The 16870-nt window shown below is 40.7% G+C and overlaps 1 protein-coding gene across 1 annotated transcript in view; it reads left to right on the top strand.

Moving 5' to 3' along the window:
- Positions 1-16870, top strand: part of LOC141082763 (contactin-associated protein-like 5) — a 581387-nt gene that overhangs the window by 317531 nt on the left and 246986 nt on the right. The window contains exons 5-6 of the mRNA XM_073566679.1: positions 1601-1804; positions 7206-7390. Coding sequence (XP_073422780.1) covers positions 1601-1804; positions 7206-7390 — 389 coding nt within the window. The remainder of the gene's footprint in view (positions 1-1600; positions 1805-7205; positions 7391-16870) is intronic.

Here is a 16870-nt window from a genome sequence, read left to right as displayed (position 1 = left end):
TCACTGTAGAAATCCGCAGCCTGATTGTTCTTTAATGATCATTAGAAGTTTGAGGGTAATAAGCTGTTTGTGCATCAGGGCTGGCCTGTGGGACGGGACTTTGGGCAGGGTCTTCATCTTTGTCATGGCCCCTCGGCTGCCTCTTCTGTTTGTATCTTCATACTGTATAAAATTTCATACCGGCACCATCCTAACTGCGGATGGCACTTTCGTAGATTGATATGGTTGCAATCTTTAGTAAAATGTCACCAGTGTCGGCGAATGCGCACATTGATCTCCCGGTGGCCTTAAGTAAAATGGTGCCAGAAGTCGCGCATGTGCAGATTGAGATCTTGGCTTGTCATTGAATCAAAACCTAAATCTGTACCTGCACTGATACCAGTGCCATACTCCTGAAGCCCACCAAGAGATGATTGTGTGCAAGTGGCACCATTTGTTAGGACAGCACCAGTGCCAAATTTTAAACACTATGAAGAAACAAGCACCAGAGGCAGCTGAGGGGCCATAGTAGAGCCGAAGAGCCTTCTTTCAGTCCCTCCCCACATGCCCACCCTGATGCATGAACTGCTTATTGCACTCAAATTTCTAATGATCATTAAAGAACAACCAGGCTGCAGATTTCTGCAGTGAAGACACCTAATAAATCAGTAGAACAGACCCTTTATGCCCGTACATTTAGTTTAACATGCATGATTGATCCTAATGGCTTGTTCTCTTTAATAGATACTGTACATTCAGTGTAGGAATCTGAAGCCTAGTTGTTCTTTAATCATAATTAGAAGTTTGGATGCAATAAGGTGTTCATACATTGGGGGGACTGTGAAAAGGGTCTTCAGCCCTGCCACAGCCCCTCAGCTGATTCTGGTATTCGTATCTTGATACTGTTTAAAATTTTGCATAGGCGCTGTCCTAACAGCGAGAGGTGCTTGCGCACATTCATCTCACAAGGGGCTTCACATAAATGGCGCTGGTGTCAGCACATGTGCAGATAGACATCTCGGCTCAATGACGAGCTGAGATCTCAATCTGCACATGTGCCCTCCACCAGTGCCATTTGACTGAAGATGGTCGAGAAGTCAATGTATGCATGCTCTGACACCGACGCCATTTTGCTGAAGCCCTCAACCAGGTCAATCTGTGCATGTGCAGCCCACAGCTTTGTGAAAATTTAAACAGTATGGAAATATGAACAACAGATGCAGTTGATGGGCCATCTCAGAGACAGAGACCCCACCCACATGCCCTCCCAGATGCACAAACAGCTTATTACACCCAAACATCTAATGATCATTAATGGACAGCTGATTTATACAGTGAAAGTATCTATTAAATCAGTAGAACAGCAACTTTATACCCATTTCTTTAGTTTAGCATGCCTGCTACTGATGACAGGTTCTCTTTAAAGGAAAATATTTCCAGTAAAAACACTAAATCTTTAGAATTGTACAATGGTTGACATAAGTGAGTAGGCAGTGACTGAATAATATTCGCCAATAAGCCTCTACTTCTGTTCATGTCAAAAATGAGCAGTATTATCATTGACCTTGCTTGTGTGTTTACCTCACCGCTTGTCAACTGCCTCTTTGTTTGTTCATTCTAGAATCTGATGTAGCCGACTTTGATGGCAGAAGCTCCCTCCTATACAGGTTCAATCAGAAACTGATGACTACATTTAAAGATGTCATTTCCCTGAAGTTCAAGAGCATGCAGAGCGAAGGCGTATTATTTCATGGAGAAGGACAGCGTGGCGATTATATTACTCTGGAGCTACAGAAAGGAAAATTGACACTGTACATTAACCTAGGTATGGACTATTCAAATTAATTTCTGAAAACTGCTTTTGAGGGTTTATTTTTCAGATTTAATCCATAATGTAAATCATAATATGCCCTCTGCAATGCCTTTTATGAATGAAGAATATATTACGGCAACTCTGGGAGTAAATAATGTTCAGACAGGTTTGGACTGACCAACGGGAGAATGGGGGATCCCCCGGAGGGCCCCAAAATACTATACATGGGAGTATTTGGCATAATACTCTTGATTCACTGTACACAAATAAAGCATCTCATCACTAACGAACTAACCATTATATTATTATATAGAAGGATAGGTACATTTGAAAATGCGGGTAATGTGATAATTGCATATAGCTGAACAGTAAGTCCTCAGAGTTATATTACCGATGAACCCTTCGAACCCCAGACCGACATATTGGGTAATGTGATATTTGCATATAGCTGAACAGTAAGTCCTGAGAGTTATATTACCGATGAACCCTTGAACTCCAGACCGACATAGTGTTCAGATGTTTAGGGTTAGCGATCGTACACCACAGAAATTCTCAATCTTAAAAAAAAATTGTAATCAGATTAATTGTAATAAATTTTGTCTCTTAATAATTCCACTCAAGCACAAGATTTATAGCAACATATTACAAAAAAATAACATATTTGTTGCTATTGTCTTATTTACTTAGATGTTTCCTCTCTGTAGTAAGAACTCCCCAGCTACAGAAGGATTATGGCTACATTGAGGAAAGTAGCTAAAAATAGTGTGGCGCCCGTGAGGCTTCAGTCGCCACAGAGGTACTGCACCTTCTCCTAAGGTGTAGTGCCCCACCATCCAGGTAAGGTGGGAACTCCTGACCACACTCCACACCTGTATTCCACACACAGGATAGTTCAGTGGGACCACCTAACAACTTCAGGCTGGGGGTTAGCAGAGCACCCCTCGTGGAACCCTGCTTCGAAACACGAGATGTGCTAGGAGGCGGGTGGAGTGAGATGATATAAAAGAGTGGGAAGAGTGAGAGTTAGAGGTTGTTGGTTAGTTGGAGAGAGAAGAGAGAAGATGGGTGTCTGAAGGACGTGCTGCAGCAGGTCCCAGTGATCTGGGCTGCTGGCACGAGAAAGACCAGAGAAAGAGACTGATAAGATTGATAACCTAACCTTCCATAAGAGAGATAGAACAGATCGGAACGAAGGAGAATAGAAGGACGGTGGGAAGCTGGTTGAAGAAAGATAGAGAACCCTTCCAGTCCAGAGCGCAAAGGCCGGGGCCCGGTCCCCGAGGTTGATTGGATCTTTGTGTACGGCAACAGACACCGGAGGAGTAGTGAGCCAATAACGCCTTGCTCCCATCATAGACTTGGGACACAAGCAACTGAATAGAGAGCCAGGATGCAGTGAGGAGTCCCCGAAGCAGGCTACAGCTGTCTGTCATACAAGTAGAGACTAGGAACACCTAGAGAGTGGCATTCCAGGGTAACTAAGTACTGGAGTGCTTCGCTCCTAAAGGCGCATTGGAGGAGTCGTTCAGTAAGGTACATATTGGCGGAGTGTGGAAGGGAGAATCCTATCTGGCCTGGAGGTTGGCTGGGGCCCTGACCTGGAGAACACAGTACGGAGGCAGGTGTGTGTGTGAACTGCAAACAGTGAGTAAAGCTTTGGAACCGCATACTCTGGTATCCTCCAGTTATTCCAGCACCGCTACATCTGAGTAACAACATCTATACCATTCTGCGCCTCTCCTCACCCATTGTGCCTACACTGCCCTGGGACTACAGCTCCACCTGTGGGGAGCTACACCATCTTTGCTGCACCACACCATCAGTCCCAGTGGATCTGCATGCAGCGTCGGCTCAACATCTTACTTGCCAATACCACGGGTGGCGTGATGAACTATCCAAATAAACTATTACATCATTAACATCACCGCCATTGATATTGGGTGCCCAGGGCCACGGACCGGGCCACTGCTGCTGTGACACATTTCCGCCTTGACATCGGCCCGGTACCAAGTACCCCACAGCCCTAGGGGTGAGAGGGCGACCAAATAGTTAAACTCTATGTCTGGTTGGATAGACATATTTTTAGCGATAATGCGGGCTTGTTGGCTTCTTTCGACCTCCTTGTTTCAAACCAATACAGCTGGCACCTGCTTAACCCAGCAGGAAGTACGGCGGCATCTAAAAATCACTACAATTGATAAATCCCCAGGCTCGGATGGGATACACCCCCGAGTACTGCAGGAATTAAGTACATTCATAGATAGACCATTATTTTTAATCTTTAAAGATACCATAGTAATAGGGTCTCTACCACAGGACTGGCGTATAGCAAATGTGGTACCAATATTCAAAAAGGGTACAAAATCTGAACTTGGAAATTATAGGCCAGTAAGTTTAACCTCAACTGTGGGTAAAATCCTGGAGGGTTTTCTAAGATATACTATACTGGAGTATCTGGAGATGAATAACCTCATGACCCAATATCAACATGGGTTTACAAGGGACTGTTCATGTCAGACTAATTTAATAAGCTTTTATGAAGAGGTAAGTTCTGGACTGGACCAAGGGAATGCAGTGGATGTGATGTACATGGACTTTTGAAAAGCTTTCGATACGGTGCCACACAAAAGGTTGATACATAAAAAGAGAACAATGGGGATAGGGGAAAATATGTGTAAGTGGGTTAAGAGCTGGCTCAGGGATAGGAAACAAATGGTGGTTATTAATGGAGCACACTTGGACTGGGTCACGGTTAGCAGTGGGGTACCACAGGGGTCAGTAGTGGGCCCGCTTCTTTTTAACATATTTATGACCTTGTAGGGGGCATAGAGAGTAGAATTTCAATATTTGCAGATGACACTAAACTCTGCAGGGTAATCAATACAGAGGAGGACAATTTTATATTACAGGAGGATTTATGTAAACTAGAAGCTTGGGCTAATAAATGGCAAACGAACTTTAATGGGGATAAATGTAAGGTCATGCACTTGGGTAGAATGAACAAGATGTATAATTATGTGCTTAACTGTTAAACTCTGGGCAAAACTGTCATTGAAAAAGACCTGGGTGTATGGGTGGAGAACAAACTCACATTTGGTGGCCAGTGTCAGGCAGCTGCTGCAAAGGCAAGCAAAATAATGTGATGCATTAAAAGAGGCATAGATGCTCATGAGGAGAGAATAATTTTACCTCTATATAAGTCACTAGTGCGACCACACTTAGAATACTGTGTACAGTTCTGGTCTCCGGTGTATAAGAAAGACATAACTGAACTGGAGCAGGTGCAGAGAAGAGCAACCAAGGTTATTAGGGAACTGGGGGGTCTGCAATACCAAGACAGGTTATTACACTTGGGGTTATTTAGTTTGGAAAATCAAAGGCTTCGGGGTGATCTTATTACAATGTATAAATATATGCGGGGACAGTACAAAGACCTTTCTAATGATCTTTTTACTCTTAGACCTGTGACGGGGACAAGGGGGCATCCTCTACATCTGGAGGAAAGAAGGTTTAAGCATAATCACAGACGCGGATTCTTTACTGTAAGAGCAGTGAGACTATGGAACTCTCTGCCATATGATGTTACAATGAGTGATTCCCTACTAAAATTTAAGAAGGGACTGGATGCCTTTCTTGAAAAACATAATGTTACAGGTTATATACACTAGTTTCCTTACTATTGCGTTGATCCAGGGAACTAGTCTGATTGCCGTATGTGGAGTCGGGAAGGAAATTTTTCCCCCAATGTGAAGCTTTCTGTTTGCCACATGGGTTTTTTTTCCTTCCTCTGGATCAACATGTTATGGCAAGTTAGGATATGATATGGGTGGAACTAGATAGACTTAAAGTCTTCCTTCAACCTTAATAACTATGTTACTATGTTACTATGTATAGGTTCTAATAATAGAGTCTAAAAATAATAATCAGCATAAATTGTAACACATTTTTCAGACTGTTACTTCCAATTTTTCTTTACAAAAGAAAAGTGAGAATGAAGCATAGAAAATATTACAAAAATTTTTCTTGCAAGGCTAAATTGTAAGAGAATAAACTGAAGAGGTCACGTTATCTTAACCATAGTCCAAAAATAATTAGATTACTATGTGTTAAATAGAACATTTAACACATTGTTACATGGGAACTATATAACAGTTTTATATGGGTGATTTATGTATTTGGGTACTATGTCTTTGGTACATATTGTTGGTAGATACCTAAGGATCAAGGCAATTTTGCCAAGATACTAAGACAGATTATATACGGCACTCATACAGTCATGGGAGTAGGTGCTCAAGTAGGGTATCCAGCCCAATCTCAATATAAACAAAAAACTTGGCACTCAATGGAATGGTTTTGAAAAGAAAAAATTCCAATTTATTTTGCACACAGTGGTTTTAACGTTTTCGGTCTGAATTTAGACCCTCATCAGAAACTGTGAGTCATATGTGAAGGGAACCATGTGTCCTAGCGCAGGGAGAGTCACGAGCTGTGTCGCCTGTGAAGAGCAGCTCGCAAATCTCCCTTCGCTGAAACACATGGTTCCCTTCACATACGGCTCACAGTTTCTGATGAAGGCCTAAATTCAGACCGAAAACGTTCAAACCACCGTGTGCAAAATAAATTGGAACTTTTTTCAAGGCAATTTTGCCTTCAGGAGCCTTAGTGGTGCCTTATATTTCAATCCAGTAGGATGCTGGATAAACTGTGCATGAACAAGACCTTGTAGAAAAGACCTGGGAAGCATCACATGAATCGCCAGCATCATCGTTAATCACTAAAAAACATTTTATACCTTTTTTAAATTCATCTTCTGAATTTGATTTGGGCCATTGCTTTGGTATGTCATATCTGTTAAATATTCAGCAGAAATGTCTTCATAAACCCTGTGCTGTAATGTGAGAAATGTCACCATTAATTAGCTTATACATCAGTGTACACCCCAGTTTGTATACATCTGTTGCGTTAAGAAATTCCAGACTCTCGATCATAAACGTCAGAAATTGCCCATAAAATTCACCAGGAGATGTAAATCTGTGCCGTAGCTTCTTCTCTTTTTTTCTATTTCAATATAGCTTATAACCTATTGTCCTAAAAAAAGAGCAGTGTGGGGATTATCAGCAAGTCTACAGCCAATTAATTATTTTATAATTTTGTAGTTTATTTATATTAGTTTATATTATATATTTACATCTTCTTTTACATTTTATTTTTTTTTTAACTGGCATATATTTATTTTTCTTTACATGTAGAAAAAAAGATTTTAAGAGTCTGTGAAGGGAATAGTACGGTACATTACTGTTTCGAAATTATAAGATAAATAAATATATGTATTGATGCATTTGATCATTAAGTTGCTATTTATTAGTGTTTTTGATTTTAGGTTTTGTCATGTGACCTTTACATATTTTTCCAGGCGATGCCAAACTACGTTTCGGTAACACTCACACAGTGGTGACCTTGGGGAGCCTCCTGGATGACCAGCAGTGGCATTCTGTCCTAATAGACCGATTCAACAAGCAAGTCAACTTTACAGTGGATAAATATACCCAACATTTCCGCACCAAGGGGGATTCTGATGATTTGGACATAGATTATGAGGTGTGTGGACATATCTATCTGAGCTTCAGAATACAGTTATGCTTGAATGTTTGTGACCACTTGTACAAAATAGCCCCGATTCATTAAGACTGGTGATTTTCTTTTGGGTATTGATAAGAGGATGTTGGGAAGTCAGTTCATGAAGGTACACACCTATTTATAAATCTGGAGTGCCTGACGATTGGCGATGTGGAGAATTGGATGAGCCTAGTGGAGAATTAGATAAGTGGTGGCATCACTCTCTTGCTTCAACGCCGTCCCGCCACAGCTTTGCCTATTTTAGTGGAGCTGAGAGAAACTGGTGAGGAAATACCAACATTTTGAGACTTTTCAAAACTTTTATGACACTTTTTTGGCAAAAATCTTTGATGAATCAGTGTCAGTATATTTGACTGTAGAGTCCTAATTCTTTACATATGTTTTTGTTACATTTTTCAGCCTGATAAACATCAACAACTTTTCTTTTGAAGTCCTCAGCAATCTCCTTTTTTCCTGCCATCATATACTTCTACAAACGTCTTGCAATAATAAGGTTTTAATAGACCCCTGTTTTTAAATAAAAAGGTTTCCCACTCACACCTGATAATCATCTTATTCATTGAAAACACCAGACTCTAATTTCCCCTTTAAATTATTTACTAATCCTAAAGGTTCATCTACTTTTGCCACTCACAGACAAGTTATGCTGGATCATTTTCCTTATTTTAAAAAAAATAATCATAATAGTTTTAGCTAATTGTATTTGGTACTGTTTGTCTACTTTAAGGACTTGTGTGAAAATCTGATGTTGTTTTAGGTCATTCTTATTCAGAGATAGGAAAAATTCTGAAGAGTTCACAAACTATCAAGCACAATTGTGCATGTAAAAGTGAAAAATAATGAAAACTGAAGTTATGTGCTAAATGCACAAATGACACTGATAAATGAATTAATTAACATCTACCTGTGTGCCTGGGTAGAGTCATGTGGGGCACACATAAATTCTTAAGGAGATGATCAAGTCGGTGATGAAGCTGTACTGTGTCCTGGATTCATGCAGTTCTGTACGATGCAGAGTAAGCAGCGTTTTGGCTGGCTGTGCTGATCCTGACACCTGATTGAAAAGGAAAAAGGTGCCGCCCTATATCTGCATGACATCACTTCTCTGCCGGCGTTCTTCTATTGCAAACAAGAGTGCTATTATCCAACGCGTTTCGGAGGCTTCGGCCTCCTTCGTTAGGGATTACAGTCTGCAGTGCTGGGCATGTTTATATGAGTCAGTTTCCAAGCACATTGTTCCAGTTGGTGATTGACCATTGATGGTAATTAGAAGGCACATTGATCCAGGTGGTGTTTGATCATTTATTGATGTTGATTAGAAAGCTCATTCTTCCATGGAGTGACTGATCATTGATGCTACGTAGAAGGCGAACAATTTTATCTCACGATTGAGGCCCATTGGTCTTAATGTGTTCAAAGTGAATATCCATCTGCTTTTCACCCTAGACATCTGATGAAATTGCATCCCCTCCAGTGTTTTTTTTAACATGTTTTAAACCCTATAACACAATTCCCTGTTGTGAGTTCATTTTTCCCTTCACCATTGAGGTCTGATGAACTCTTTCCTCTGGTGAAGGAAGGTAGTGAGGCTGATTACCAAACACCTGGGCAGCTAGATGATGACTGGGTGGCTGGAATTGAGGACTGGATATAAGGCTGCCGACGCCCTTCTTCCTGGCTTGTGATTTTCCTGCTGGATTCTTGGAGACCAGTCTGATTCCTGCATCTCTAAGCTAAGTTTTTATGCTCTGCTTTGTACTCTTCAGTTTAGTTTTTGTTTTGCCTTGTTTTTTTGGGAGTTCTGCCATCCCCGGCCGGGGGTGAGCTGAATTCCATTTTTTTCTCTGATCTGTTGATCTTTTGCTCTGTCTTCAGAATATACCTGAGTGCTGATATAGTCTTTTGAAGCCTAGCAACTTCAGGGCCTGTTTTTCCTATCAGTCGGTTGGCTCATTTTGATAGGGTTTTTGCGGATGGCAGACAGCAGCTTTCCTATCCTGTCCAATGTAGTTAGCTTGGGCCCCATCATTTGCTCAACCTATCTTTCTATCTGTGTTAGTGTTTTCATCTTGCTTCACCGTCATTATATGTTGGGGGCTGCCTATTGCTTTGGGGTCTGCTCTGGGGCAGTTTAGTTTTTCCCCTTTCTGTCTTTAGGCTATTTAGTTCTCCGGCTGTGATCGAGGGGTCTAGGGCACCGTAGGAACCCCCCACGGCTACTGCTAGTTGTTGTGGATAGGTTCAAGGGTCTGCAATCCGATAGCTGCCAACCTCTCTGGTTTTTCTGGACTTAGCTGGTATTTTGTTTTTTCCTCCTTTGGTGACTCATCATAACAATTCCCATTAATTTACCACCTTGTGCTATTTTGTATTATTGAGATAATGGGTGTCCTGTGAACTGTCCCTTGATATTGTATAAATGTTCTTTAATTCTATTTCACAGCTCACATTTGATTCTACCTATAACACACCTATATACACTGCTCAAAAAAATAAAGGGAACACTAAAATAGCACATCCCAGATGTCACTGAATTAAATATTTCAGTTGCAAATCTTTATTCATTACATAGTGGCATGCATTGAAAACAATAAAACATAGAAATGATCAATGTAAATAAAAAATAATATCCCATGGAGGTCTGGATTTGGAAGGATACTGAAAATCAAAGTGGAAAATCAAATTACAGGCTGATCCAATTTCAGTGGAAATGCTTGAAGACAAGGAAATGATGCCCAGTAGTGTGTATGGCCTCCATGTGCCTGTATGACCTCCCTACAATGCCTGGGCATGCTCCTGATGAGGTGACGGATGGTCTCCTGAGGGATCTCCTCCCAGACCTGGACTAAAGCATCCGCCAACTCCTGGACAGTCTGTGATGCAACGTGACTTTGGTGGATGGAGCGAGACATGATGTCCCAGATGTGTTCAAACAAATTCAGGTCTGGGGAATGGGCTGGCCAGTCCATAGCTTTAATGCCTTAATCTTGCAGGAACTGCTGACACACTCCAGCAACATGATTGTCCTGCATTAGGAGGAACCCAGGAGCAAGCGCACCAGCATATGGTCTCACAAGGGGTCTGAGGATCTAATCTCGGTACCTAATGGCAGTCAGGCTACCTCTGGTGAGCACATGGAGGGCTGTGTGACCCTCAGAAGAAATGTCACCCCACACCATTACTGACCTATTGCCAAACCGGTCATGCTGAAGGATGTTGCAGGCAGAAGATCGCTTTCCACGGCGTCTCCAGACTCTGTCACGTCTGTCACATGTGCTCAGTGTGAACCTGCTTTCATCTGTGAAGAGCACAGGGCACCAGTGGCGAAATTGCAAATCCTGGTGTTCTGTGGCAAATGCCAAGCATCCTGCATGGTGTTGGGCTGTGAGCACAACCCCCATCTGTGGACGTCGGGCACTCAGACCATCCTCCTGGTACTGAGATGTGGTCTGTGGAACCCACCTGCAGAACCACTCCTTTATTGAGGGTGTCTTGATAATTGCCAATAATTTCCATCTGTTGTCTATTCCATTTGCACAACAGCATGTGAAATTGATTGTCAGTCAGTGTTGCTTCCTAAGTGGACAGTTTGATTTCACAGAAGTTTGATTTACTTGGAGTTATATTCTGTTGTTTAAGTGTTCCCTTTATTTTTTTGAGCAGTGTAGTATTTCTGACAAGGGCATTTTATACAGTATGTAATTCCTTTTGTGCAACATGTTATATGATTTTTAGTGGTAAATTTTCCCTCTGAGGTTTCAAATGCGTGGATGCAGATGTAATTCATAATTGTTTTACACATCGCACAAATTTTACAGGGAAAAAAAACATTGTGCTGGCTCTGTTTAGTATTGCATTTTTTAAAAAAACTAACATTGGTTGGAGTAGAATTAGTTTCCCCACATTCTTATCTCCCTGTAAGATTGTCCAATGTTATTTTACAATCCTTTTTAGAAATCTACAATGGTGATATTATATTATAATTGGTATGGTAAATAATTTTTTATTTTCTCACTGTTTGTTACCTCAGTTGATAGAAGAGATTCCCTCAGTATACATTCCACCTCTTCATTTGTTTTTTGTTTTTTTTTTAGTTTGGCTAGATTGTATCCTTTTTGGGCACTTTTTTAATAATTAATGATTCTTCATAATAATCCTCTTTCTAAGTGCAAATTTTTGTAATCCACATGAATTATCCCTTCAGGATATTTGCAAACCTTACTGGTAAGTGTGCAGCTATCCATCCAAATATAGCTATTTCTGTCAGTTGAGTTGTTCTATGTTTTAGTAGCATTAGTATTGCCACCTATAAATACTATAATGTCTAAAAAATTAATAAATATGTTACTAGTGGTTGAAGAAAAATGTAAATTAAAATAATTTTTATTTTTATCATTTAAAAATTGATTTAATAAATCTTGATATTCAAACCAAACAAAATAAATATCTTTGATAAAACATTTCCAGAGGACCATATTCGCACCAAGCCCCCCACCCACGGTCTTCCCATTGAGATCCTCCATCATGCCCATATAACCCACAGTCTGGCCATCTGTCCATCTGTATTGGCGCAAACTTCTTGCCAATAGCAGTACCCCATGTCTGCAAATAAAACTGATCATCAAATTTGAAATAATTGTTTGTGAGTTAAGATAAACTTAATAGCCTTTTTAATAAAATCTATTTGTTCAAAAGGTATTTGTAAATGTTCCCTTCCCTTCTGTAGAAAGAATTCCACCGCTTCACATCATTTTTCATTAGTGAAAAATTGAAAAATAATTATTTTTGTGAATGTATTAACATCATGAAGTCCAACATTCTGTGCGTTTTCTTTCATATTGTGCAAAGTTTTATTTTTATGTTACAAGGTTCCAAATCCCTTGTAACTACCAATAGGGGGGAGCTCAAGAGATGCATGCAAACAGTGATAACACAGCTACACAGTATAAGTGATAAAATGATTGCAAGTTCAATGGAACCAAAAGAAAAGGGCAACTGAAAGACAAAGTAAAAATGTAAAAAAGTTGTTAAAATTATAAATAAATACCGTATATACACCGACCCGAGTATAAGCTGACCCCCCTAATTTTGCCACAAAAAACTGGGAAAACTTATTGACTCGTGTATAAGCCTAGGGTGGAAAATGCTGAAGCTACTGGTAGATTTCGAAAATAAAAATAGATACCAATAAAAGTAAAATTAATTGAGACATCAGTAGGTTAAATGATTTTGAATATTCATATTGAATCAGGAGCCCCACATAATGCTCCATACAGTTCATGATGGCCCTATAAGATGCTCCATACAAAATACGCCCATATAATGCTGCACAAAAGTTAATGATGGCCCCATAAGATGCTCCATAGAATAATATGCCCCATATAATGCTCCATAAGGGTTATGGCCCCATAAGATGCTCCATAGAATATGGCCCATAAGATGCTCCATAGATTATGCCCCCATAAGATGCTCCATAGATTATGCCCCCATAAAATGCTCCATAGATTATGCCCCATAAGATGCTCCATAGGTTATTCCCCCATAAGATGCTCCATAAAATGCTCCATACATTATGCTCCATAAGATGCTCCATAGATTATGCCCCATAACATGCTCCATAGATTATGCGCCCATCTGCTGCTCCATAGAATATGCCCCCATATGCTGCCCTATAAAATATGCCCCCATATGCTGCTCCATAGAATATGCCCCCATATGCTGCCCCCATATGCTGCTCCATAGAATATGCTCCCCTATGCTGCCCCATAGACTGTGCCCTCATGCTGCTCCATAGAATATGTCCCCATATGGTGCCCATAGATTATGCCCCATATGCTGCCCCATAGAATATGACCCCATATACTGCTCCATAGAATATGCCCTCATATGCTGCCCCATATAATATGCCCCCATATGGTGCTACATAGACTATGCCCCCATATGCTGCTCCATAGAATATGCCCCCATATGCTGCCCCATAGAATATGCCCCCATATGCTTCCCCATAGAATATGCACCCATGTGCTGCTCCATAGAATATGCCCCCATATTCTGCCCCCATATGCTGCCCCATAGAATATTCTCATATGCTGCTCCATAGAATATGCCCCCTTATCCTGCCCCATAGACTATGCCCTCATATGCTGCCCCCATAAGATGCTCCATATATTATGCCCCCATATGCTGCTGCTGCAAAAAAAATGCCATACTCACCTCTCCTCGCTGGGGTCCAGGTGCCTATGTTGCCACTCGCTCAGGACCCGGCACCTGAGATATTCACCTGTCTAGAGTCCATCACTGCTCACTGCTGTCTGCTGCATCCTGTGTCAGTGACTGTTCAGCCAGCAGAGGGCGCAGCATGCACTAACCACATCATCACGCCTTCTGTTGGCTAAATGTCACTGACACAGGATGCAGCAGACAGCGGTGAGCAGAGTGGGAACGGGGACAGGTGAATATTGAATATACTTACCCCCTCCTGGCGTGGTCTCTGCAGCCCGGTTTCTCCTACAGTCTCCCTTCCTTCCTTCAGCGGCCACATGGTACCGCTCATTAAACTCATAAATATGCGCATATGAAGGAAGGGAGACCGTAGGAGAAGTGGGGGCTGCAGAGACTGCGCCGGGGGTCAGTATGATCTCTGACACCCCCGCTCCCCCCCAATTATATGACTCGTGTATAAGCCGAGAGGAGGACTTTCAGCCCAGAAAAAGGGCTGAAAATCTCGGTGTATACACGAGTATATACGGTATACTAACAATTTTATATAAAAGTTGAAATCAACCTCTTTTCCATATTCAAAAGTAAATGAATGAAAAAAGTGGTATCATTGTGTCTGAAAAAGTCTGATATATGAAAATCTTAAGATATTTCAAATGCATTTTAAATGTCAAATAGAAAAAATTGAAATGCCTGATTTGCCATTTTTTCTTTACCACAGTTCCCAAAAGAATTCAATAAAAAAAGATCAAAACGTCATTTGTAACCTAAAACTGTATTAATAAAAAGAACTCACATGCTCAAAAAATCATGCCCTCACACAGCTCTATGGATGGAAAATTAAAAAAGTTACAGGTCTCAGAAAATGGAGTTACAACTTTCTTTTTTACAAGGATTTGAATTTTTTAACCACTAAAATGTAAAAAAATAACTTATACCTGTGGTATCTCAATAAACATATTGACCTGGAAAATCGTATTGCCAAGGTATTTTCATGGCACAGTGAGCAAAGTAAAAACAAAATAAAAAAAAAAAATGATGGACTTACATAGAGATTTTTTTTTTCAGTTTTTTTCTGTTGATTACATGATGGAATGAATGATGTTCAAAACTACAACAAACTCCAAGACCTCATATGTATTTGCCAATGGAATAATTATAGCATAGGCTTTTATAACAAGAAGAGTGAAAAACTAAAATATATATATATATATATATATATATATCTTTAGGGGAATCCATCAGCAGTGTTTTTCAATGTTATCTGACAGCAGTACGATGTAAGGGCTAAGACCATGATTCCAGCAATGCGTCACTTAGGCTGGTTTCACATTAGCATTTTTTAGCGCAGCACATCGTGCGCATCCATGCGCATGCATCTCACAGTCAGTGTCCCAGGCCAACGGATCCTGTCAGATAACGTGACTCAGGCGTTTCTTTGATTCTATGTGGCTGCCTTTCTGGCAAAGATAACTGTGGCAATTCGCTGTGGCCCATAAAGTAGCCACAGCTGTCAGCTTGCTAGTTAAGTCACGATGTACACTCCATTAGGTTAGGGGCTGAGACCCTTCTGCAACCTGGATTCTTCCCTCACCTGACTGCTATCAGAGTGGGTTGAGCCCCACGGGGAGCACTCTCCACCTGTGCCTCTAGAAGAACCACTCTTTCCTTCAGGGAGCTTCCCTTCAAAGCCAATCCTCCTGACAGGAGCTGCTCCAAACACGTCCTTTCACTTCCCCTCCCTCTGAGGGAACTTACCAACTGTCTACAAATCTCCTGCTCTTTTCCTAAGCTCCGCCCACCTCCCAACACTTTTTATGAACCAAGCAGGGGCCATAGAGGGTGTTCTGCTGTTCAAAGTGTGTGTGGGATGCAGGTGTGGTCAGGTGTCCCAATCTTACCTGGTCGTGGGATACCACACCTCTGGGTGAGGTGCAGTACCTCTGTGGCTACTGGACTCGCAGGGGCGCCACACATGCAAAACGCATGATGCGTTTTTTGCATGCATTTCTATTGCGCACGTAGTGCTGCGCAAAAAGGCGCAAATGTGAAACTAGCCTTAGTTTACTGGGTGCATCAGTTGTGATACAATTCCTGCTTTCTCTGCTGCAGATCCAGCAGTTCTCTGAATGCCGATCTCTGTATAACCCCACCCACAAAACTGATTGGCTGCTTGTATATTTACAAAATGCTGTTAATCAGTGCTGGGGGTGTGGCTGTACCAGGAGATATGAGGCACATAGTCCTGTAATAATAATCTCTTGCAGATAAAATACTAATTTTTGTTGAAAAGGCAAAACACAGTCTAGTAAGTGACACATTGCTGGAATCAGGCTCTCAGCCCCTACTTCATGCTGCTCTAAAATTAAATAGTAACCAACTACGACAGATTCCATTTAAGGGGTTAAATCTAGTTAAAATAATGAGTAACTTTGTTTTTTAGTTATGTTTTAGGTTCTAGGTTCACCCAAAATTCAGCTGCTTACCTATTTGTTTTGTCTTCAACGGGACATTATTCCGTCTTCAACGGGACATTATTCCCTACTGCCTATTTTAATTTCAGACTAATGCAGAAAAAAAAATGATAATTTATGCTGACATTTTCCTAAGATAAACCAAGTACTGGAGCAATTCTGTATCTTATTCATTTACTTTTTACTTGTTTAAAAGTGAGTGAAAACCTTTCTACAATCTGATTTTAAAGGCATGAATTTTAGGAGACAATTCTGCTTATTGAAGATAACTGTGAAGTCCAAATAACTTATCCTTTTATATTTTGTGTGTTTTTTTTTTTGCTTGTCCTTTAGTTTTTGAGCTTTTTTGCGTCTGGTATAGACTACAATGTATAGTTTTGTATTCGAGATGTTATCTGTATCATATTTATATTGTGAACCACGGTCATTAATCTTCTCTTTACATCCATACATTCGTTTGTGTGATGATCCTAACCAAGTGAACATTATAACAGCAGTTGAATTATATTTTATACCATTTCATAGGCATTAATGTGGCCGCAAATCAGCAGAATTATTGTCAATTATTAGATCATTACAATCATTACATAAACAATGAGAGATGAAATCTCTGGAACAGGAAAATGTGATGCCTGAGAGCATGGAGATGGAAATCTGGTTTATTTAGTAATTGTGGCTCTTGAAGATACAGTATATGATTATAAGTTTTAGGTGTCACAGAGGTTTATATTTCATTGTTTTGTAAATT

This window comes from Dendrobates tinctorius, unplaced genomic scaffold (genome assembly GCF_039654945.1).
Source record: "Dendrobates tinctorius isolate UK_male_01 unplaced genomic scaffold, ASM3965494v1 ptg000019l, whole genome shotgun sequence".
In the NCBI taxonomy this organism is placed as follows: Eukaryota; Metazoa; Chordata; class Amphibia; order Anura; family Dendrobatidae; genus Dendrobates; species Dendrobates tinctorius.
Note: the sequence above shows the minus strand (reverse complement) of the source record. Positions and strands in the feature narration are given on the sequence as shown.